The sequence below is a fragment of the Dromiciops gliroides genome, chromosome 4, assembly GCF_019393635.1.
Source record: "Dromiciops gliroides isolate mDroGli1 chromosome 4, mDroGli1.pri, whole genome shotgun sequence".
Classification (NCBI taxonomy): domain Eukaryota; kingdom Metazoa; phylum Chordata; class Mammalia; order Microbiotheria; family Microbiotheriidae; genus Dromiciops; species Dromiciops gliroides.
Window position 1 is genome coordinate 465,635,247 of NC_057864.1, and position 23,143 is coordinate 465,658,389.

General features: G+C 46.5%; 1 protein-coding gene across 1 annotated transcript in view; it reads left to right on the top strand.

Moving 5' to 3' along the window:
- Nucleotides 1-778: 778 nt before the first annotated feature.
- DOC2B (double C2 domain beta) overlaps nt 779-23,143 on the top strand; it is a 64,739-nt gene continuing 42,374 nt past the window's right edge. Inside the window, exon 1 of the mRNA XM_044004397.1 lies at nt 779-1,299. Within this exon, the coding sequence (XP_043860332.1) occupies nt 912-1,299 (388 nt within the window). The 5' untranslated portion in view covers nt 779-911. The remainder of the gene's footprint in view (nt 1,300-23,143) is intronic.

Sequence of the window (23,143 nt, forward strand, 5' to 3'; positions counted from 1 at the left end):
ACTCCAAGGCCAGCACTCTTCCCTCCACTGGTCTCCCTCAGAAGCACCTGTACACAGGGATCTCCACTCAGGCCATCTCTGTTCATCTTTCCTAGCAGCTGGGGGGCGGGGGGAATCTCTTTCCCTTCGCTGAGGAGCTGGTGGCTCTGATCCTCAGTGCCCGTCCCCCAGCCCCTGCTAGCTGCCATCGAGTGAGGGAGTTTCTGGAGTGTGTGCTGGGGCAGCACATTCCTGCTGGGCGAATGTCGGCGTGTGAGAGTGTGCCCGTGTGCGGGTGGCTGTGATGGCGCGTGCAGGACAGCGGAGGGGCCTGGGCCCGCTCCTTGGCTCCCCGGGTACCTGTCTCCCATCGCCTGGTCTGTGAGTGTGTGAAATGCTCGTGTGCATCTCTGGCAGCCCTCATTCCTTCGCTCGCTCCCTCCATCCTGCTTGGTTGCTACCCAGTGACGCCGGCAGGGCCCACCCCCTGCCTGTCAGTGCCTGTGGGGCTCGCACCTCTCCACGGGCTGAGCCCAGTGCGGCGCGCTCACTGCCCGCTCCTCGCAGGCTCCGGACCGTCTGGGGGCGCGGAACGCGGCGGCGGGAAGGGGCACAGCGGCGGTGGCAGCAGCAGCAGCAGCAGCAGCAGCAGCAGCAGAGGCGATAGCGGCGGCGGCAGCGGCAGCGGCGGGCGCGATGCGCACGGTGGCCACGGAGGCGGAGGCAGCAGCAGCGGCGGCGGCGGCGGCGGAGGCAGCAGCAGCAGCAGCAGCAGGGGCTTTAGAGGAGGGCACTAGCGCGGCTCCCGGCTCTCGGTGAAGCGCGCCCGGCTTCCCCGGCTCGCCGCAGCCCTTGCCCGCGCCCTCGCGGGAGCTTCGTGCCCTGGCCCGGCTCGTTCTCCGAGGGGCTCGGGGGCGGCCAGAGCTGCCTGCATGACACTCCGGCGGGGAGAAAAGACCACCATCAGCATCCAGGAGCATATGGCCATTGACGTGTGCCCGGGTCCCATCAAGCCCATCAAACAAATCTCCGACTACTTCCCCCGCTTCCCCCGGGGGCTCCCGACGGCAGTCAGCCGGACCGGCTCCCTGCAGGCTGGGGGCAGCCAAGCCTCGGTCAGCCCCTCCGACCCCCCCAGGGACGACGAAGAGGATGTGGACCAGCTGTTTGGTGCCTATGGCCCCAGCCCTACCCGACAGCGGCAGCCCCCACCCCAGCCCCAGCCCCAGCCGGGTGGCAGCGGCAGCGGCGGCGGCAGCGGCGGCAGCAGCAAGCCGGAGGAAGACTTAGACGGGGAGGGCTACGAGTCGGACGACTGCAGTAAGTTCCCAAGTATTTGACTTTTCTTCTCTGCTTTCTCCCCTCCCCCGCCCCCTCCAACACACACACACACACACACACACACATACACGCACACAAACCCTCTCCCCTACCAGACAACACACACGACTCTCGTCGCTCGCTCCCAATACACCTCAAATACTCTCTCCTTTTCCCCCATAACTCACACAACACAATCTCTCCTGCTCCCCACCCCCAGTGAACGCTCTCCTCTTGCTATCCACAACACACAGAACAGACACTCCCCCCCAGTCCCTTACAACATACACACAACATTCAACGCACAACAAAGGAAGAGCCCTTTGCCCGGCCCCTCCCCACAGACAACACACTCTCCCTTTCTCTTCACACAAACACATATATTCATTCCCCCTTTGCGCTCTCTCGCTCTCTCTCTCTCTCTCTCTCTCTCTCTCTCACACACACACACACACACACACACACACACACACACGCACGCACACACACACACATACAGACACACACACTTCCTTTACCCCCCAAAACAGACACACATACACACACATACACACTCCCCCTTTGCTCCTCACCACACACAATCAGGCACTCTCCTTTTGCCTCCCCAACACACATACCCCCCCCTTCCCTTTGTTCCCCCTCCCTCCCCTCCCAGTGACTGGGGGTGATCCGGCAGGCCCCCTTCCCTATTTCTTCCCCTTCTTGCCCCCCGGGCTCAGGGACTCGGGGGCTGGAACTTCGGTAGGCATCCTCAAGGGATGACTGCAGCTTTTTTATTATCCAGGACCCTTCCTCACGCCGCTGGCCCCCGGCCTCGGAGCCTCTCTCCGCACCTGGGCCCCAGCCCCCAGTCCCCAGTCCCAGGATGTTGGGCACGGACCAAACTGGCGATTTCTCCCCCTGGCAGGGTGGTGCTGCTATCCAGGGAGACACCAGTTGCTGAACACACCCTCCCCGGCTGCCCTGGGCAAGCTGAGCATTGTCCCTCCCAGACCCAGGGACTCAGTAGAGGGGGAGGGGGAGAGAAAACAGAGGGAGCTGTGGGGGAGGGGAGGGGAACAAGGGAAGGGGGAAGAGGACCCTCGGCTATTTAGATCATTTATCACTCGTGTAGCCAACGGAGCCAGTCTGCACTCCGCGGCAGGCAGCAGGAAACCTGGGCGTATTTGCCCTTTCAAAAACCCTTGGATGTCCCTCTCCCCATTCTCAGGGGCCTCCCTTTCCCGGGAAAATGTCTGTGGGTTTGTCCGCCTCCTGTCCCTGCTGGCCCCTCCCCCCTTCCTCTCCACCCCACCCCCGTTCACCTGTTACGCCTTTGCTTCTAAAGGACTAGGGCTGATCTTCTTTCCCCCTGTTCCATTTTTCTCCGCGACCCCCTCCGCTCACCCCCTGGTGGAAAAGGCAGCGACCGAGGCAGGACTGGGCTGGGGGATTCACTCAATGACCTGTACACAGGACTGTGAATTGCCTCCCCACCGCCCCTGAGGTTAGCAAGGGGGTAGATGATGGGGACAAGGAGGTTGAGAGAGGACCCGGGCAAACTTGGTATAGATCCCAAGAGGCCCCTTCTGGCTTTACCCAGCTTGGGGAGCACTGGGGAAGCTGGCCCCCCGGTAAAAGTCTGCTTTTGTTATATTTGGCAGTCAGTGAGATCACTGACACCTGACCCTCAGTCCTGGCAGGAAGGGGATGGAGAATGGAGGAAATAAACACCCTTTTCTCCAAATTTTACAAGAATAGGACAGCGGGGCCTGGAGGCAGAGGCCTAGGCTGCTGCTGGGTAGCCACTAGAGTCCCCAACTTCTTGGAAGGTGGCTGCTGCTCGGAATGGGAAGCCATGTGTTCTGGTGGGGTTTGAAGTCCTAGATTTGATTTCAAGGCCTTGGATTCACATCCTAGATCTTGGCCGTGACTTTGGCAAATCACTTAGCCCTTCTAAGCCTCAGTGCTGGCTATGCGATTTGGGGTAGGCTCTCTAAGCCTTGGCCCAAAGTCTGTAAAAGAAGATTGGACTGAATGGTTTCTCCCGTCCCTTCCAGACCTACATCCTTCCCATAGAGTGCCTTTAGTAAGGAGAGTAATGTGAATCTGGAGACCAAAGGAAGCCTGGGTCAGAATAAACGGAGCAGCTGTGATCCCATGGGAAGCAGGACCCAGCAATTTCCAGGATCTTCCATTTTAAGGGTTGTAAAAGAGGCAAGAAGGAGGGAGGAAAGGGGAGCACAGAACTGAGAGCTAGAAGGGATCGTAGGGCTCATGTAGTCCATCCCATCACTTGATAGATTTCCCTTAGAAGGGAGTAAATTTGCCTCAGGAAATTTAGGAGGACCCCTTTCTATCTGCACTTCCAAAGGTGAGGAAGTTTCTCTGGGTAGTCTGGTTGTTGTTTGCCCTTCATTCTCAAAGAGGATCATGACATCGGAAGGTGATGTCATGACTTGCACTGAATTAGATTGGAGGGAGGGAGGACTGTGCAAAGTCACCAACCTCATTCTCTCCTTCAGAGCCATCTGAGTCCAGTGGCAAGATACATATCAGGATGACTGGAGATGGCCCTAGATATTTAAGGCAATTAAAGTGAAGTGACCTGCCTAGGGTCACCCAGCTAGTGAGTGTCTGAGGTGAGATTTGAACTCAGGTCCTCCCAACTTCAGGGCCAGTGCTCTATCCTCTGCACCACCTAGCTGTCCCGGGCAGTCTGGTGCAAAGAGCTGAAGGTGGGGGTAGAACAAAGGTGGGAGTCCTCTCATCCCAATTCCTCAGAGAGACCATGTAGACTAATCCTCTCATTTTACAGAGGAGAAAGCTGAAGCACAGAGTGACAACCCAAGGACAGCAAGTGGCAGAGCTTGTATTCAAACCACAATCCTCAGACTCCAAAATCCAGAGTTCTTTCCACTACTCCAGGATGCCTCTGTCAGACCTGGAAAAGTCCAACCTGCTTCGTAGTTTAGAGGCAGAAGGGGCAGGCATATTTGGGCAAGACTAGAGCAGAATTGGCTTCCTTGCCTAGCCACCATTTAAGCTAGTTCAGTCAAGTCACTCAGGGGAGCCATTCTGGGGCAAGTCCACACTCACCACATGCCCCTTCTCCAGCCAGAATCTGCAGTGGAATTATCACCTCAGCCCCTTGGGACTCCATGGTATGGGTTCCTAAAAAGTATCAGGTGCAGATCAATTGCAACCTCCTACAAGAAACCTCTTCTGGTGCCACCCCACCCACCAAGTTGTGCCCTGCCCCCTCCCCCCAGCTGTGTTTACTTTGGATCTATTTTCCACATTCTTATCTACATTAGTGGAGTTTCCTTCCAAGAGAAAGTAAGTTCCTTGAGGGCAAGGATCATTTCTTTCCCCTTTATCTTCCCAGAACCTTGGACAGCGCCTGGCACATCAGCATTTCCTAAATGCTTTTTGGTTGCTTGATGAATCCTGGGAAAACTAAAGGCTCTTATTGATGTATTGATGCCCACAGGGGATGAGGGAGTGTTATATTTCCCATTTCCAAGCACTATTCCTGCTTCGGGAGTGGAAGGATGAGGGGGGGATCAAAGTACAAGAATAGTAAGATTTCTTGCTTTGACCAGGACCTTCCCAGTAGCAGAGGCTTACTTTCCAAACACTGAGTCCAGGGGGCAGCTAGGTGGTGCAGTGGATAAAGCACCTGCCCTGGATTCAGGAGGACCTGAGTTCGAATCTGGCCTCAGACACTTGACACTTACTAGCTGTGTGACCCTGGACAAGTCACTTAACCCTCATTGCCCCGCCCCCCCAAAAAAGGGGCGGGGTACCAAAAACAAACAAACAAACAACAACAAAAAACACTGAGTCGAATGGCTAGAAGAATAGGTCTCTCCTGGAGAATTCAGGAAGCCTCAGGCTTAGTAACTTCCAAGGCTTGTACCATCTCCCCCAACCCCAATTCTCTTCTCAGCTATATTCATTCATTCCTCCAACAGCACTTTCTCAAGAAGCTTACTTCGTACCTAACTCTATGATAGGCACTAAGAGAGATGGTGTCAGGGAGGGAAAGGCTTGGAAGCAGAAGTTCTAGCCTTGGTTCTGCTGCTATAAATGGTGTATCTCAACATCAGTTTCCTCACAGTTCATGATTAGTGCAGGGGCTATGGGACTTTGCCCCCAGGCCAACCTGTGGCAATTCCCCCCCTTCCCCCAAGGTCCATTCTTCCAGACTCCCCTATCTTAGTCTTCCCTTCCACACACACCCCCACACAACCCCCCAAACCCAGAATACTCTCTTCTCCCTGCTAGACTAGCTGCTAATGGGAGTCAAGTTGACCTCTTTGATCCTGCAGCCCCCGGAGAGCTCCTCCCAGCTATTTTTGCCCCAAGTGAAATAATTCCTACTTACAACTCAGTTTCCTTATCTCTAAAAGGAGAGGATTAGGGCAGATGATCTCTAAAGTCTGTTCCACCTCTAATATTCTAAGACAGTCTCTGTCAAGGACTAAGGAGCTGGAAGGGAGCTCTGAAGGCCTCAGTCTAGCCTGTTTTGCAGAAAAGGAAGCCCTGTCCCAGAGTGGTTGGTTGGGTGATTTGCCCAGAGTCACACAACTGGTAAGCACAATACCCAGCACGTAGTAGGAGCTTAATAAATGCTTGTAGATCAAGGACCAGCACCAGGATTTGGATGCTAGTCTTTTCCTTCCTGAGAGTTCGTGATTGAAGCAAGCTCATGGTGGACTTGAGGAAGAACCAGACTGGGCTGGAACTCTAGGCTAGATAGGCCTTTTCTTAACTCCACCTCTTCTTTTTTCTCTAATACCTGGTATATTTTAATAAATGCTTAATGCAGGGGCAGCTAGGTGGCGCAGTGGATAAAGCACTGGCCCTGGATTCAGGAGGACCTGAGTTCAAATCCAGCCTCAGACACTTGACACTTACTAGCTGTGTGACCCTGGGCAAGTCGCTTAACCCTCATTGCCCTGCAAAAACAAAACAAACAAACAAATGCTTAATGCCCAAAGACTGGTGCTAAAGCTTCTAATTTAAAGCGACCACTCATTTAGATTTTAAACATCTACACCACAGACACAAGAGGCTTTCCTCAGCCATACAAAGGAGAGGGGCTTTGGGTTCCATGGCTTCTCTACTACAAAAATACCGAAGATGTCCCACAGCATAATGTGCTGACGCATAAGGCCTGCACACAGTCAGTGCTCAATCAGTGTTTGTTGATTTAATTGAGAGGTCACATAAGAGACCATTATAAATTTACCAAACCCAAACTATGGGGTAATCATGGCCAAATAAATAACAAGGGAAGAAACTTGTCATAGGAACAACTGAAATTCTACAACCCATTGAACATTTATTAAGCACCTACTGTATGCCAGGCACTGTGCTTGGTACTAAGGATACAAACACAGGACAGAAACCTTTCCTACCCTCAAAAAAGGCAACACTGTGCTGGCCAGACCTGAAGTCAGAAAGGCCTGCATCTGAATCCCAGCCAGGAGACTTGTTAACTATGTGACTCTGGACAGGTCTTGGTTATACATCAATTCCCTAACCTATGAAACAGGGATAATGATAATCCCTTGAAGTTATGAGGCTTAACTATGAAGAAGCAGGAGAACCTAGATTTTAATCTCATGCCTGTCACTTCCTGTTTTGTGTAATCTTGGACCACTCCCTTAACTTCTCTGGACCTCGATTTCTTCAGTTGTACAATGGAAAAGGGATTTAGAGTCAGTGGCCTCTAAGGTCCCTTCAAGCTCTAAATCTATCATCCGAAGTCATTTGCCCTCCCTGGGTCTCAGTTTCCTCAGCTGCAAAGTGAGGTGGTTGGTCTAGCTGCCCTCTGTGATTTCTACCGGCTCTAAATCTTTCATCCCCTGGGTGAAAACTGTTTTGTAATCCTTATATAAAATGTCAGTTATCCTTATTTTTAATAAGCAGCTTAGCTTCTGTTTGGGTGCAGAAGGTGTTATGATGTGTAAATAATTTTGGAAATACAAGATCATTTGAGGGGAGAGAGAGAACCCTAGCAATTGGAATCAGGAAAGGCTTCCTATAAGACATGATGCCCGAGCTAAATCTTGAAGAAAAAAACTGTGTGTGATCACAGGGCCAAGAAGGCTCTGAAGATGCCTCCTGACCCATCCTACAGGACCACCCACCCAAGGGATCTAGTCATGCCCCAGTCAACCAGAGGCTGGCAGATTTTTGACGCTGGTCTCCAGGAAACCCCTGCTCCTGCCCTGGTGATCCAGGCTGAGGGAAATACCTGTTCCCATTGGATGTCCCATGGCCAGGCCTGGCCCTACCTCATCACTCCAATAACCAGTTTCTAGAGTCTAAGCTGGGATGATTCAGGCCAGATGGCTCATGGCAGCTTTAGCCAGATTTATGCTATTTGCTGCCCTAATTATTGGATTATCTTTGTTCTGATAAAAGAAAATTAGGGCGTCTGCTCTCTGTGAGACACAGGGCAAAGAAGTGAGGTCTATTTACATTCTTTTGTTTCTTATTTGATTTTTCTCTTCTAATTCCTGTTCTCGGGAATGGTCATCTCAAGCCACAAGTACAAGACACAAGAACTTATTGTAAATCAAAGAAATTCAGAGTGATGGATAGGAGAGAAAAAACACTGTTAAAACTAGCTCCCACACAATTACCCCCAACTATATGCCTTAGACACCCATCAGCCTCTGTACTGACAGGCATCTGGAATCCTTTCGAGTTGGAATTCTGATTAGTCTGAGCATTCTTTCTCTGATGACATCATCATTTCACCCAAATCTCTCACTTATTTAGATCTCTGATTGCAATGAGATTGCTCTCTCCTCACAGAAATAGGTGAACTAAAGAGCTTGCAGTTTCTTTCTTGGCTCAATTAACACCATGGTCTTAATTCCAGGGATAACCAAGGTTTCTGTAAAGACCAAACATTGTCTAGTTCTGATTCAAGAGCAAAGGCTGGATAATGTTGACATCAGTCAGTGTCATCAGTGAGCCAAACAATTGGACATATGGAATTCACTTAGAATTTTAGTGAAAAATAACAACTTCATGAGTCTCTGGAAACCAAAGAATCAACCCAAACACAACCTTGCTGGCCCACAACTCTCCCCCCCCTCCCCATCCCCCAAAAGAGGATGTGATACCAGGCATTGGACTGAGATCCAGATTTTAATTCCAGCTCTGAAACTGACTTGCTATCTAACCCTAAGCAAGTGACTTCCTCTCTCAGAGCTCAGTTTACTCCTCTACGAGATTAGTGGGTAGGACTAGCTGAGCTCCAAGTGGCCTCCCCTCCCTTTGAGTTTCAATTATGTGTAAAGATAAAATGTTTCATGAAAATTCCAAACTAATTCCAAATGCAGGATACTAAAATCAAGATCCTTGCTGATGTCATTATCCATTGTTTTTCTCTCTTAACCAGTCCAGGAGAATCATGAGTCTTGTCATTGGTACCTTTGTTCTCACTGAATGAGCACCAGCCTTCTGTAATGGTCCAAAATGATGGTTGATGCCACTCTAACTTCCATTTTTCACCAAAACCCTTTTGCTCTTTCTTTCAAAGACTGAAACATTAGTCAGACCTTGGTGTTAAGCAAGACCATATGGGTTGAGTTATTTTGAGACTAAGGGCACCATTTCTGTTGCTAAGACCAGGGTAATGCCATTCCCTTTCTAAATTCAATTCCACTCTTGTTATTGGGGTGAGAGTGAATTCTTGTAGATCTGCCTGAACACAAGAGAGCAAATTACTAATGATCATTAATTTCACCTATTTTTTTCTTAAGAAACTTCAACTTGAGCCAAAGGAAAACCCACAAACCAGCAAATAAACCAACTTAATAAAAAGCATTTGTTGAATACCTACCATGTGCTGGGAACTAAAATACAAAAAAAAAATCAAGAAACATTCCCTGCTCTCGAGATTACATTCTACTAGGGAAATACATTTATGTAGATAAACAAATACAATATAATTTGAAGAGGAAGAAAGCATTAACAGTTAGCGTTTCCCATTGAGGGTAACCCCTTAGTTGAACCTTGAAAAACACTAAGGATTCTAAAAGATGGAGATGATGAGAGAGTACATTCCACGGGTGGAATGTCTTTGGAAAGATGAGATGTTATGCTGAATTTGAGGAACAGAAAGAAGGATAATTAATACAAAGGGGAATAATATAATATGTCTGGAAAAACAGGGTGGAGGCAGACTATAAAGGACTTTAAATGCCAGGCTGAGAAGTTTGCATTTTATCCTAGTGACACTGCTAGCCATTGACAATTCTTGAGCAGGGCTGTGATGAGGACAGACTTTTGCCTAAGGAAGATTATTTTGGCAGCTGGAAGATGGCTTTGGCTCCTTTATCTATAAAATGAGGGAATTGAACTAAATAATCTCTGAGATTCCTTCCATCTCTAAATCCCATAAAATAGATCTTTTATATGGGAAGGGGCCTCTGAGCAGCCAAAATAAACATTGCAAAGGTCAGGTAATAAAGCTCATGCACTTTGTGATATGAGCAGCTGCTGCTCCTTTTGCTACATCCTCAGGTCCTATGGACTCTTAGTTTAGATACATTTTTAATAATCATGGTAATCTGGTTTTCCTTAATCTCTAGCAGATTAGAAGCAGCAAATTGGAAATGGGAAAGAGTTGCGTTGGGGATCAATTACAGTAAGAATAGTAAGAAATAACAGCAGACACCAAGGCGGGAAACAGAAAACTATTTTAAGAAACAGACATGGGGGCAGCTAGGTGGTGCAATGGATAAAGCATCAGCCCTGAATTCAGGAGGACCTGAGTTCAAATCCAGCCTCAGACACTTGACACTTATTAGCTGTGTGACCCTAGGCAAGCAATTTAATCCTCATTGCCCTGCAAGTGGGGAGGGGGGAGAAAAAGAAAGGAAGGAAGGAAGGAAGGAAGGAAGGAAGGAAGAAAGAAAGAAAGAAAGAAAGAAAGAAAGAAAGAAAGAAAGAAAGAAAGAAAGAAAGAAAGAAAGAAAGAAAGAAAGAAAGAAAGAAAGAAAGAAAGAAAGAAAGAAAGAAAGAGACACGAGAACTCAAAAAGCAATGTAACCTGGGACCATTTTGTGTAGAGGCAATCCAGCCTTGCGTTCCTCAATAGACACCGAGGGCATTACTCCATTACAAACCAGGAAAATAATGTTCATGACTCTGGCCCTTTGTGTCCAGTAGTCCTAGAAAGAAGTGGTACCTGCAATTCATTTTTAGAATAAATTCCATCTGAAAATGTTAAGATTTAAGAGTAACATTTGGGGGCAAACCTCAACTGTTTGGAAAGTTCACTTGTGTAAAAAAGACTCCATAGCAATAAAGGAAGCATCTGTTATTGGGAGATACCAGTTGGTCTTTGTTGATGTTGTTCAGTTGTTTTCAGTCATGTCTGACTCTTCCTGACCCCATTTGGGGTTTTCTTGGTAAAGGTCCTGGCGTGATTTGCCATTTCCTTCTCCAGTTCATTTTACAGATGTGGAAACTAAGGCAGACGAGGTTAAATGACTTACCCAGGGTCATACAGCTAGTAAGTATCTAAGGGCTGATTTGAACTCAGAAAGATGAGTCTTCCTGACTTCAGACCTGGTACTCTATGCAGTTTGGTGCCGAAGGCATCAATTAGGGAGGAATAAAAGGACTATCTTACTGCAAGGTGGGGGAGGGGGCAGTTGAAACTCATAGTCAGTAGAATTCAAATCTTACTCGGGGAAATCCCAGTGGATTTCTAGTTCATCACCTTAAGCACTCAGGCACAACAAAGGAAGAATAACAACGGGTTGAAACTGGTTAACATGAATTTATAATGTACCCAGTTAGGATAGCTAAGGACTTCCTCCAGCTCTGTTCAATAGCTTTTGAAAAGGAAAGGAGTCTAATGGTGTGAATTATCCAGGGCTGAGATTTGGCAAGAGACAGTGGAGGTGGAACAAAGGGATAAAGGACAGTGTAAGGCTGAAATGGCTGAGCTGAGGCTGGAGAGACAGGAAAGTAACATGAGAATAGAGGTAAGATTTCTGACAAAGCTGATGGACTCCACATGTCCAATGAGACCCCTGTTTGGGCATGACTAATGTGGTCATTTGTTTGGGTTGACTGCATATTTCTTATAAGGGTTGTTTTTCTTTTTCCCCCAGTGGTGGGAAGAGAAAAATGCTTGTTTATTGAAAGGAAAATTAATTTTAAAATGAAAGTATTGAGGGATGTAAAGACTGAAGATCTCAGTGAGGATATAACCCCTCCTCACCATTAAAACTCTCCTCTCTAATGCGGGGTAGCTTGTTACCTAAGTGCAGAGTCAACTGAGCTTAGATTCATTTTTAAATGACTGGTTTTTCTCTCTTAAAGGCAGTGTAAAAACTTTCCAGTTTTTACAGAGGCCTTTTAGGTCCATTTTGAATCAAATTGTGGGCCTGAATCAGGGATCACCCATAATGCAATGGGAATGAACAAGAGCACAATAAAAAGATTCTGGAGTCTAATATCACTCAGAACTTTTAGAAGACAGAGCCAGTAACGGAACCTCAAAAACCCCTGCCCTGCGCCCCTACTTTTACACACAAGCCAAGTGACCATTCACAAGTTTTAAACGTCATTCCTCCATATATGAAAAGGGAGCCCCTGACCACAGCGCTTTGAGTTGTTCTTCAGAAGCGGGGATGGTCCATGACAAGCCAACCATACTTTCTCTCAGCTGTCCCCTGGCAGCCCAATAGCCCAGAGATTTTGGAGTGATTGTTAATGATAAAGGATAAAGTCTATGACTATAGAATAGACTCAGGTCAGCAGAAACCTCGTGGTTCTCTGAACATGCTATTACATTCCCAAATGAGGTTACCCTGTGGCATTCATTCATTCATTCAGGAAGCAAGAGAGAATTTAAGGGCTTACTTAGGGCAGCTAGGTGTCACAGTGGTTAGATCTCTGTGGGCTTGGAATCAAGCAGACTCATGTTCCTGAGTTCAAATCTGGCCTCAGACACTTACCACCTATGTGACTCTGGCCAAGTCACTTAACCCTGTTTGCCTCAGTTTTCTCATCTAATTAGCTGGAAAAGGAAATGGCAAAGCACTCAGGTATCTCTGCCAAGAAAACCTTAAATGTCATTACTAAGAGTTGGATATGACTGAAAAATAACGACAAAAATATATGTATGTACATATATGTACATACACGCATATATAACAAGATCTATCTCATTAGATAGATATAGTATATAATCCTAGTCCCTTCCCTCTCTTATTTCCTATTTATCCTGTATATAACTTGCTCTGAAGTTATTTACCTGTATGTTATCTCCCTTATTAGATTATAAACTCCTTGAAGGCAGGGACAGTCTTTTGCCTCTTTTTGTACCCCCCCCAACACTTAGCACAATGCTTAGCATGTAGTAGACACTTAATGAGTGTTGACTAATGATTGATTGATAATGATTTCCAGAGTGGGGAGGACACTAGCAACAGGGAGGAACAGAAGAGGCCCCATATATGAGTGGCTGGCATTAATAGGGGGCTTTGAAGTTATAAAGGATTTTATGTGTGTTATTTTGTTTGATCCTCACAATGACTCTGAGAAGTAAGTGCTGCTTTTACCCCTATTTTACAAAAGAGGAAACTGAGGCTGAGAAAGTTAAGTGACTTGTCCATGATCCCACAGCTAGTGTCTGAGAGAGGATTGAACTCCAACCCCATCCAAGCAAGAGTAAAGAGGGAGGACATCCCAGGAATGGAGGGATAGCTTCTACAAAGGCACAGTGACAGAAGGTGGAGTGTGGGGTACAGTAGGCAGAAAGTAGACCGATCTAACTAGAATGTAGACTATGTGAACGGGAATGATGATGTGCAACCATGAGCCTGGAAAGGTAGTCTGCAACCAGACTGTGGAAGCCAGACAGGAATTTTTATTTTATCCTAGATACAATTGGGAACCTCTGAAACTTCTTAAGCAAGAGAGTGACACAGCAATTCCTATGCTTTAAGAATATTCGTGGGGCAACTAGATGGTGCAGTGGATAGAGCACTGGCCCTGGATTCAGGAGTACCTGAGTTCAAATCCGACCTCAGACACTTAACACTTACTAGCTGTGTGACCCTGGGCAAGTCACTTAACCCCAATTGCTTCACCAAAAAAAAAAAAAAATTCGTTGAGCAACTATTTGACCCTGAGCAAGTCTTCACCTCTGCCTGCCTCAGTTTCCTCACTTACCTCCCAGGGTTGTCTTGAAGACAAAAATGAGATGATATTTATAAAGTGTTCTGTAAACCCTACAGTGCTATCTAAATGCTGACTATTATTAGGAAAAATATTGTGGGAAGAGACCCCAATCATCTAGACCAAGAGGTGATGAAGGCTAGAACTAGGGAAATGGCTCTTTGAATGAAGAGAAGGGGCTGGATACAAGACACACGATGGGTAGAATCAACAAGATCTGGCAGCTGATTGGAGGCGAGGCCAAAGGGGAGAGAAGAACTGAGGATATGTTGAGTTTGAAGTGCCTAGGGAATATCCAGTTGGGAAAACCCAATAGGCAATTGGCAAGTGTTCAAGAAAGTGTTCAAGAAAAATACTAGGGCTGGGAAAGTCGATCTGGGAGCCATCAGCATAGGGATTATAATAGTCTATGAGAGCTGATGACTGATCTCATCATAAAAACAAGAAGAGACCCAATAACAGAACCCCAGACCCTAGGATAGACTCACCCATAGCAGATGGGATATGGCTGATGATTGATGTAGCAAGAGAGACCAAGAAGGAACCACCTGACAGGAAGTAGGAGACCCAGGAGAGCAGGGTCAAAAAAAAAACAGAGAGAAGACTGTGTCCAGGAGAAAGAGGTAAACACTGGTGTCAAATGTTTCAGAAAGATCAAGAAGGGTGAGGTCTGAAAAAAGGCCATCAGTAACTCTACCCGGGCACAATGCCTGAAATAAAACACACACCAAGAGCAATTCTATCAACACTCTTTACCATGTATTTCTTTGAATGGGCTTTGAACATGGTAAGCACTCATTAAGTGTCCATTGGATTAAAATGAATAGATGCTATCATTTGTGCTATTAATTCTTCCTGTATATATCTCATTTCCATCAGGGCATGACTGTGACTCCCCTGCTCAAGAAGCTTCAATGGTTCCCTATTGCCTCTAGGTTCAAATACAAATTCTCCTATTTGGCATTTAAAGCCCTTGACAATCATAGTCAACCTAATATTTTGAGGATAATCACATATTATTCCCCCTATTAACTTTTCATTCCAGCCAAACTGACCGTTATTATTTCCTGCACCCAATATTCCATCTCTCACCTCAGTGATTTTACATAGATGTCCCTCCACCCCATGCAGGGAATTCCTCCCTTCTTACTTCCATACCTTGGTACCTCTAACTCCCATCAAGATTCAGTTCAAGTGCTTCCTCCTTAAAGACACAGCAACCTAGCCCTAATTCCCTGAGTTGTTAGTGTCTCCCCAAATTAACGTGCATTTATTTTGTATATATTTGTATTATGGGAATGTCAGACCACCCACAATGTAATGTAAGCTCCTTGAGGGCAGGGACTGTATCTTTTTTTTGTATTTGTATCTCGTACATGGCACGTGGATGCTGAATTGGATTGTTCTTCTCTTCCCTACTCAAAACCCTCTCAATCTTCACCCAAACTTTCTTCAGGACTCCATTCTCCAGAGGATGAGTTGACCCTTTTCTTCATGAAGGCCAATCCCTCTACTTGTGTCATCAATTCCACCTTTTTAGGAATTTATCCTAATAATTATTCCCATGATCTCATCTCCCATCTCTCCCTTTCTACTGACTGCTTCCCCACTGCCCACAAATGTGTCCAGGTGTCTCACATCTCCCCCCCCAAAAAAATGTTTAAACCTATAAAGATGAAGCCTGTCATTTGACCCTGTCCTCCCTCTAGCTACCACTCTATTGCTCTCTTTCCTTTCTTAGTCAAATACCAAGAAAAAAGTGTCTACACTTGATGCCTTCACTCTCTCCCATTCACTTCTCACCTGATCCTCGGTCTGTCTTCCAAGTCAACAGAACTGCCTTCTTTAAGGTCACCAACAAGGTATCAATTGCTAAATCAGTTGCCCTTTCCTCAAGGCTCATTTTCTCATCCTCCATCTTAGAACATCATTGACCAATCTCTCTCTGTAGGCATCCTTCCTTGCCACATTTTCCATGACACTGCTTCCCCTGGTAGTCCTCTCTCATTGTCCTCCTATCCTCAGAATCTGCAAGTCCAACCTGTGCACTCTTCTGTTTTCTCTATATATCCTCTCTCTTGGCAATCTCATGTTTCCAGAGGCTCAAAAATCATGTGTTGGCTGATGACTCAAAGGCTTCCAGATTCAGCCTGAGCTTCTCCCTGAGCTCCAGCCTCATGTCTCCACCTAGAGGTCCCCTGGCATTACAAAATCACATGTTCCAAACTAAACTAATTCTCTTTCTCCCTATTCCAAACTTCCCTATTTCTATTGAGGACACTGCCATCCTCCCAGCCACTCAGACTTGAAGATAGAAGAACATTGAATTTGAAGTCAGGAGATCTGGGTTCTAATCCTGTGCTAACATTACTGCCCATTACTCTGCTCCCTGAAAATCATTTCCTTCCTCCATAAAGTGAAGGATGACCAATCAAGTCCCTTTCACCTCTAAAGTTATTTCCTTTCCTCTCCTTCCTATGACCAATCCCTTGCCAAGTTCTGTCCATTCTGACTCTATAATCTCTTGAAACCATTGAATCCCCCAAATCACCTCACTACCACCTTAATTCAAGCTCTTAGCATAGATTTAGATCTGGAAGGAACCATAGATGTCATCAAGTTAAACCTTCTTCATCTTACAGATGGGGAAACTGAGGCTGAGAGAGGTTAAGTGACTTTCTCAGGATCACACAGCTCACAAGTATGAGGCAGGATTTGAACTCAGGGTTTCTTGACTGACTAGGTTTAGCATTCTATCCACTATACCTTGCTACCTCTTTCTTCTTGTCTGTATTGGGATAATGTCCTAAATGAACCCCTTGAATCCAGTTTCTTCCCTCTTTATTCCATCAGGCAATCTTCTTGAGTTCGGGCTTATCCCCTGCTCAAAAACCTTCAATGTATCCCTATTGTTCATAGGATAAAATACAAAATCCACAGCCTGACCTTTAAGGGCCATCACAATCTAGTTCCAATCTTCCTTTCCAGCCTTATGTCATACTACTCTTCTTCCTTCACTGGAGAGTCTGACCAAAGTGGAATACTACTGGTCCCCCTATTTCATCCTGAATTCCCAGGTCTCTGTGCATTCATGCATATCAGCCCCTATACCTGGAATTACTCACTCACCAATCATGTCCCAACCCATGTGTGGGTTCTATCCTGGGTCCTCTTTACTTCTCTCTCCATACTCTCTCCTTTGGTCGTCTTGTCAGCATTCAATGACCCAATTCTCATCTCTATTCAGATGACTCCAAGATGCCTATATCCTGCCCTAACCTCTCTCCTGAGCTCCAGTCTCAAATGCCTATGGTACATTTTGAACTGGTGAACCCCATAGGTATCTCATAGTGACCAAGTCTAAAACATACCTCATTATCTCCCTCCAACCCAAGCTTTCCTGTTTCTGTCCGAGGTACCACCATCCTCCCAGTACCTCCACACCTACACCTTTCCTTCCAGCCAGGTTCAGCCTAATCACTGCCTCCTCTCTTGCCTTCCCTATTCCTTGGCTCTGTGCCTTTCACATAGTAGGAGCTTCATTAACCCTTGTTGATTTGAGTGGAATGGAAGAAACCATCCCCACACACCCACACCAGCTCCAGGTATTCTCTTCCTTCTTGACCTTAGGTCTATGTATTTTACTCTCTCCCCACCCCCAGTAGAATGCAAACTCCTCAAGGGGAAAAAAAAAACCATGCCATTAAAAAAAAAATTTTGTGGGGCAATGAGAGTTAAGTGACTTGCCCAGGGTCACACAGCTAGTAAGTGTCAAGTGTTTGAGGCCAGATTTGAACTCAGGTCTTCCTGAATCCAGGGCGGGTGCTCTATCCACTGTGCCACCTAGCTTCCCCCCTTTTGTTTTTAAACGTGCCATGTTAAAAGTCTTTGTATCCCTAGTGCCCATTGCAGTGTCCAACACACAGTAAGTTAATAGATATTTATTTGTTGAATTAAATTGAATCTACCCAATCAGACCATAGTAAAGCACAAATACCAACCCATCTCTAGAAGAGAGATTGTGGATCAGAAATTTAGAGCTGGGAATAGGGGGATTTAGAAGTCATTGAATCCAACCTCATTTTACAGATGAGGAAACTGAGGCACAGAGAGATTTAGTAACTTGTCCAAGATCATCCACCCCTGAGTCAGGATTTGGACCCAAAGGTCTCTGACTCTAACAACTCCCTATCCACCACACTGCCTGGGTTCAAATCCAGGCTCTGCTCCTTACTCTGTTTCTTATTCTGTGACCTTTTAGCAAACTGCTTAACTACCCTGGGTCCATAAAATGAGGAGGATGGGCCATTACCTCTAAGGTCCCGTTCAGCCCTAAGGCTATGATAAGCTATTTAACCTCTCCGGGCCTCAAAGTAAAGGGTTGAATTAGAGCAGCTAGGTTGCGCAGTGGATAGAACACCAGGCCTGTGGTGAGGAAGACCTGAATTCAAATGCAGCCTCAGATGCTTACTAGCTCTGTGACCCTGAGCAACTCACTTAACCTCTATCTGCCTCAGTTTCCTCAACTGTAAATGAAGATGATAACAGAACCTACATCCCAGGGTTGTCATTGTAAAGCACTTTGTAAACCTCTCTCCACTTTCGCACTGACCAACAGAACATGTAGGGTCACCCTGACTCTGGGGGGCTGGGTTCCAGATAACAGAAGGAACCCAGCTCCCTTAAGTCCCCTCTTCCCCCAGACCGGCAGCAGGGACCCAGTGGAAGGCCCAGCCTCATGCAGACCCTTTTGTAGATCAACTGCCTTCTTGTGAGACAGGAAGGAGTCTGCTATAGCAGGCTCCCCGAGGCTGAGCCAAGAGCCATGAAGAGTCTCGGAAGCCAGCCACCAAACAGGGCGCTTTCCTCAGCTAATTAGGAGAGAGGACAGCAGCAGCCAGTGTTTTCTCCTGGTGGAGTGGGCGGGCAGGCTGGGAAAGGGGCCAGACCGGAAGCTTAATAACCATCCCTCCCCATTTGTAAGAAGTTTTTGTTTTCGTCCCCTCTCAAAGCACTGCCTTCTCTGTCTTCATCTTCCGACCTCATAATGCCCACTGAGGCAGGGAGGAGGGTGGGGCTGGTTGCCTGTGTTCGGGTGGAAGCATCATGGAAAAGCATCTTACAAAAGGCTATACCTGGGGCAGCTAGGTAGCGCAGTGGATAGAGCACCGGCCCTGGAGTCAGGAGTACCTGAGTTCAAATCTGGCCTCAGATGCTTGACACTTACTAGCTGTGTGACCCTAGGCAAGTCACAACCCCAATTGCCTCACACGCACACTCAAAAAAAACAACACAAAAGGCTATACCCAGGGCAGCTAGGTGGCACAGTCGATAGAGCACGAGCCCTGGATTCAGGAGGAGCTGAGTTCAAATCTGGACTCAGACACTTGACATTTACTAGCTGTGTGACCCTGGGCAAGTCATTTAACCCTCATTGCCCTGCAAAAAAAAAAAAAAAAAGGCTATACCCTTGTATGGGGGCACAACCCAGGCTCTAAGCCTTCCATCTTCCCTTTCCTCTCAAGTTATAAGCAGCATGGCCTCCCTAATGCTTTGGGGAGAATCACTGGAGTAACACTGAACCCCAGGGGATCCTGAGGGCCTCCTCATGACCTCAAGGCAGAACTGTCTCTAGATTATGATCAATCGGGACAACTACCCTGGGCCCCAAACTTTAAAACAGAGACACAACTTCCCTCCCTTCTTTCCAGAAATAGACACCTATGGAAGGCTATGAAGAGTTGTTGTATATATTGCAGAATATAATTAGTACATTGATTTTACCAAACTTTTTTCTTTTTTAAAAATTCTTTGTTACATAAAGCAGTTTTAAAAGGTGAATAGAATGTAAGAAAAGTTAGATATGATAGACGTCTGGAGAAAATTGAATGGGGATAGAAAGGAATATACCTTTTTCTCAGCAGTACATGGTACATATTCAAAAATTGACCATGTATTAGGGCACAAAAACCTCATGGTCAAATGTAGAAAGGCAGAAATAGTAAATGCATCCTTTTCAGATCATGATGCAATAAAAATTACATGTAATAAAAAGCCATGGAAAGGCAGACTGAAAATTAATTGGAAACTAAATAATCTCATTCTAAAAATTCTTTGTTACATGGATTTCTGGGTAGGGAGAGGGGAGGGATATACAAAGAAATTAAGATGATTAAAAAACAAAAGATATGATACAATTTAAAAAAAACAAGAGAAACATAACTAAGGCAAGGTGGGAAATGGGATCCATGCATGTCTTTCCCCATCATGGTTCTTCCCTGCCTACTGTCCTCATACCTTGAGGTGTGACCACCTCCACTCTTCCAATTCTGAACCACTAGCCTTGGAACCCTCAAAGTCCCATCACTATGGTGCCTCTAACCTAGATCTTTCATAACCACCACACCCTCATTCTTGCATTAAGGAAAAAAATCATCAGAAAAGACAGGGAGGGGCAGCTAGGTGGCACAGTGGATAGAGCACCGGCCCTGGAGTCAGGAGTACCTGAGTTCAAATCCGACCTCAGACACTTAACACTTACTAGCTGTGTAACCCTGGGCAAGTCACTTAACCCCAATTGCCTCACAAAAAAAAAAAAAGACAGGGAGTAGGGTGACTAGGGGAGGGGAAGATTGTACAGAGGAGAGCCTACCCTATAAGATAGGATGGGGAGGGGGGAGTGAGAGAGAGAGAGATCTTAATTGTGTGATAGACACATAGACTTCTTCACTGGCTGGAGATCTTTTATATAGCTGTATTAGTAGTGCCCTTTTTTTGCCTGTTTTCCATTGTTGGAATGGGTAATCAAAATCTGACTGTTTGGATTCATGTCATAACTCCCTCTGCTGGAGAAGAGGCTCAGCTGGTGTTTGGTTTATTAATCCTCCTATAACTGAATCTGCCCTAGGTACAAGAATTCCTAGTTAAGACCCTGCTTTAGAATCAAAGAAAATCAGAGCTGGAGAGGACCTACCTCCTCCCCACCATGTGTGTAATAAACATTTAATGAATGTTTACTGAGTAAAAGAATTGATTTTACAGATGAAGGGACAGAGTCTCAGAGAGGGAAAGTAACTTGTCCATGGGTGCACAGCTCACTAGTGACAGAGTTGGGACTAGACTCAAGGTCTCTCTGGCCAGTGAACCATCCAATGTACCAGGTAGCTTTCTCCACTGTGGGGAGGGAGTGTGTGGTTTACACCTGTAGCTGCTGTTCCAGAGGGTTGGGCAGTGACTTTAGGAGCCAACAGGACTGGAGGAGGTGCCACCCACCCTGGGTGCTAAAAAACAAAACAAAACACCTGGGGCTTCTGTGGATAAAATAAGCTAGTCATTGGCTTATTTGGTGCCCAATTGGCACCAAGTCAAATAATAACAGTAATGGTAATAACAACAACAATAATAATAACTAGCATTAATATAACACCTTAAGGCTTGCATATGTTTTCTTGTGTGATCCTCATAGCAATCCTATGAGGTAGGTACTTTTATTATCCTTATTTTACAGTTGAGGACACTGAGGCAAACAGAAGTTAAGTGACTTGCCCAGGGTCACATAACTAATGTGTCCGAGGTAGAATTCAAACCCAGGTTTTCCTGTCTCCAAATCCAGTGCTCTATTGACTGTGCTACCTAGATGGGGATAGAGGAAGGGGGATTTAGGAAAGGGAATATAATGCATTGATTTTGAACATGTTGAGTTTAAGAGGCCAATGAGCCATCTATCCACATGTCACTTACCAGCTATGTGGTCTTAGACAAATCATTTAATCTCTTTGGGACTCAATTTTCTCATCTGTAAAATGAAAGGGTTAGGCTGGATGGCCCCTAAGGGCCCTTTCCCCTCTAAATCTTTAATCCTAAAGATCCCAGCAACAGATTGGGAGGGGATAGAACTCAGGAGAGACCTTAAAGCCAGGTATATGGATTTGTGACCATCTGGATAGACCCGGAAATGGAAGCCTTGGGAGCAGCCGAGGTCCCCGGGAGAGCATAGAAAAAGAAGAGAGCTTCAGTAACCTGGATGGGATATGGGACAGTGACCCAGCCAAGGAGACGGAGGAGAGGTTGAACGAGTAGGAGAGCAAGGAGGGAGAAGTGTTCCCAGATCTAAGGGAAGCCAGAGCTTCAGCTTTTTCTATTTAAAGAAGCTAGAAAGTTTATTCTCTATTTCCACCCCAATGGAAATAAAAACAATTGTGGCACTCGAGAACGATGGTGCAGCTTGCTGGGGTACTTAGCTAGCCCAAATGATTCATGCTCCAAAGAGTCTGGAGAGTTGTTGCTGGTCCTTCATTCTCGAAGAGGACCATGAGAATGGGAGGTGACGTCATGACTTGCAGTGAATTGAATTTAAGTGAGAGAGGGCTGTGCAAAGTCACCAGCCTCACTCCTCCAGAGCCATCTGAGTCCAGTGGCAAGATATACATCAGAAAGCCTGGAGATGGCCCCAGATATTTAAGGCAATTGGGGGTTAAGTCACTTTCTCGGGGGTCACATAACTAGTAAGTGTCTAGTAGTGAGATTTGAACTCAGGTCCTCCCAACTTCAGGGCCAGTGTTCTATCCATTGTACCACCTGGCTACCCCTCCATATAGTTAGACTTGGAATCAAGTTAGACTTGAGTTCAAATCTGCATTAGCCACTTTCTAGCTGCATGAATAGAGGAAGTCATTTAAACTCTCCAAGCCTCAGTTTCTTCATCTATAACCTAAGGGAGTTGGATGAGATGACTTCTGAAATACCCTCCATCTCTAGAGCTAGAGTCTGTGAACCCGGGATTATACCAGAGATCCATGGAGAGAAGGGGAGGAGTGGGGCCAGCCATGCTCGGGACAAATTGCTGAGTTAGGGTTGGTCCAGTGGGTGATGAGTATACATGGGAGAAAAGTGACGGAATGGAAATGACCAAGAGAAATGACCATAAAGGCAGTATAAAGGATGGACAAGGGGGGTCAAAGGGCAGAGTCAGAGGGGAGGGGATAAAGGGACCAAGGAGGAGATTGTGGCAGTCATCCACGTGGGCCTGGGTTAGGATGGTTGCCACGAGAATGGGGGAGCATCGTGTCTGGGAGTGATACCGATATTAAAGCCTGAGGGGGTTGAGGGAGGGCTGTTCTAGGGTTTGGGAGAGACACCAAGCTGCTGGAGGGGTTGAGATCCCCACTGCAAAGGGGATGGAGCCAATGATGCCAAAAGCAATAGGGTATTATTCAGCTGATTGGGACTCCCTAAAGGAAAATGCCACCCTTTGCTTGGAGACACCCATTAGGAGGGAGCCAAAGGAAGGGGGGCAAATGACCCCAAGCCCCAACTGATCCCCTGATTTCTCTACCCCAAATGACCATTTATTTACTCCTTGAGTCTGATATGGGTGCACCTGGGTTGTTCCACTTTACCTGCAAGAACAGGGCTAGGCATTTGATAAGGAAGGAAGAATCTCTCTCAGATGTGTCAGATTGGTTTCCAGCTTCCAATGTCATAGGCGCATAGGTATGTCCAGTGAGCTAGGAAGCAGAAAGTTTGTTCCAGAGACGGAGCAAGCCTGAGATACCAGGCAGGCAGGAGAAGGGGACGCCTCTAGAACTGAGACAGCCAATGCTTTCTGCTCTAAACTGACCTTCTACCTACTCTACGT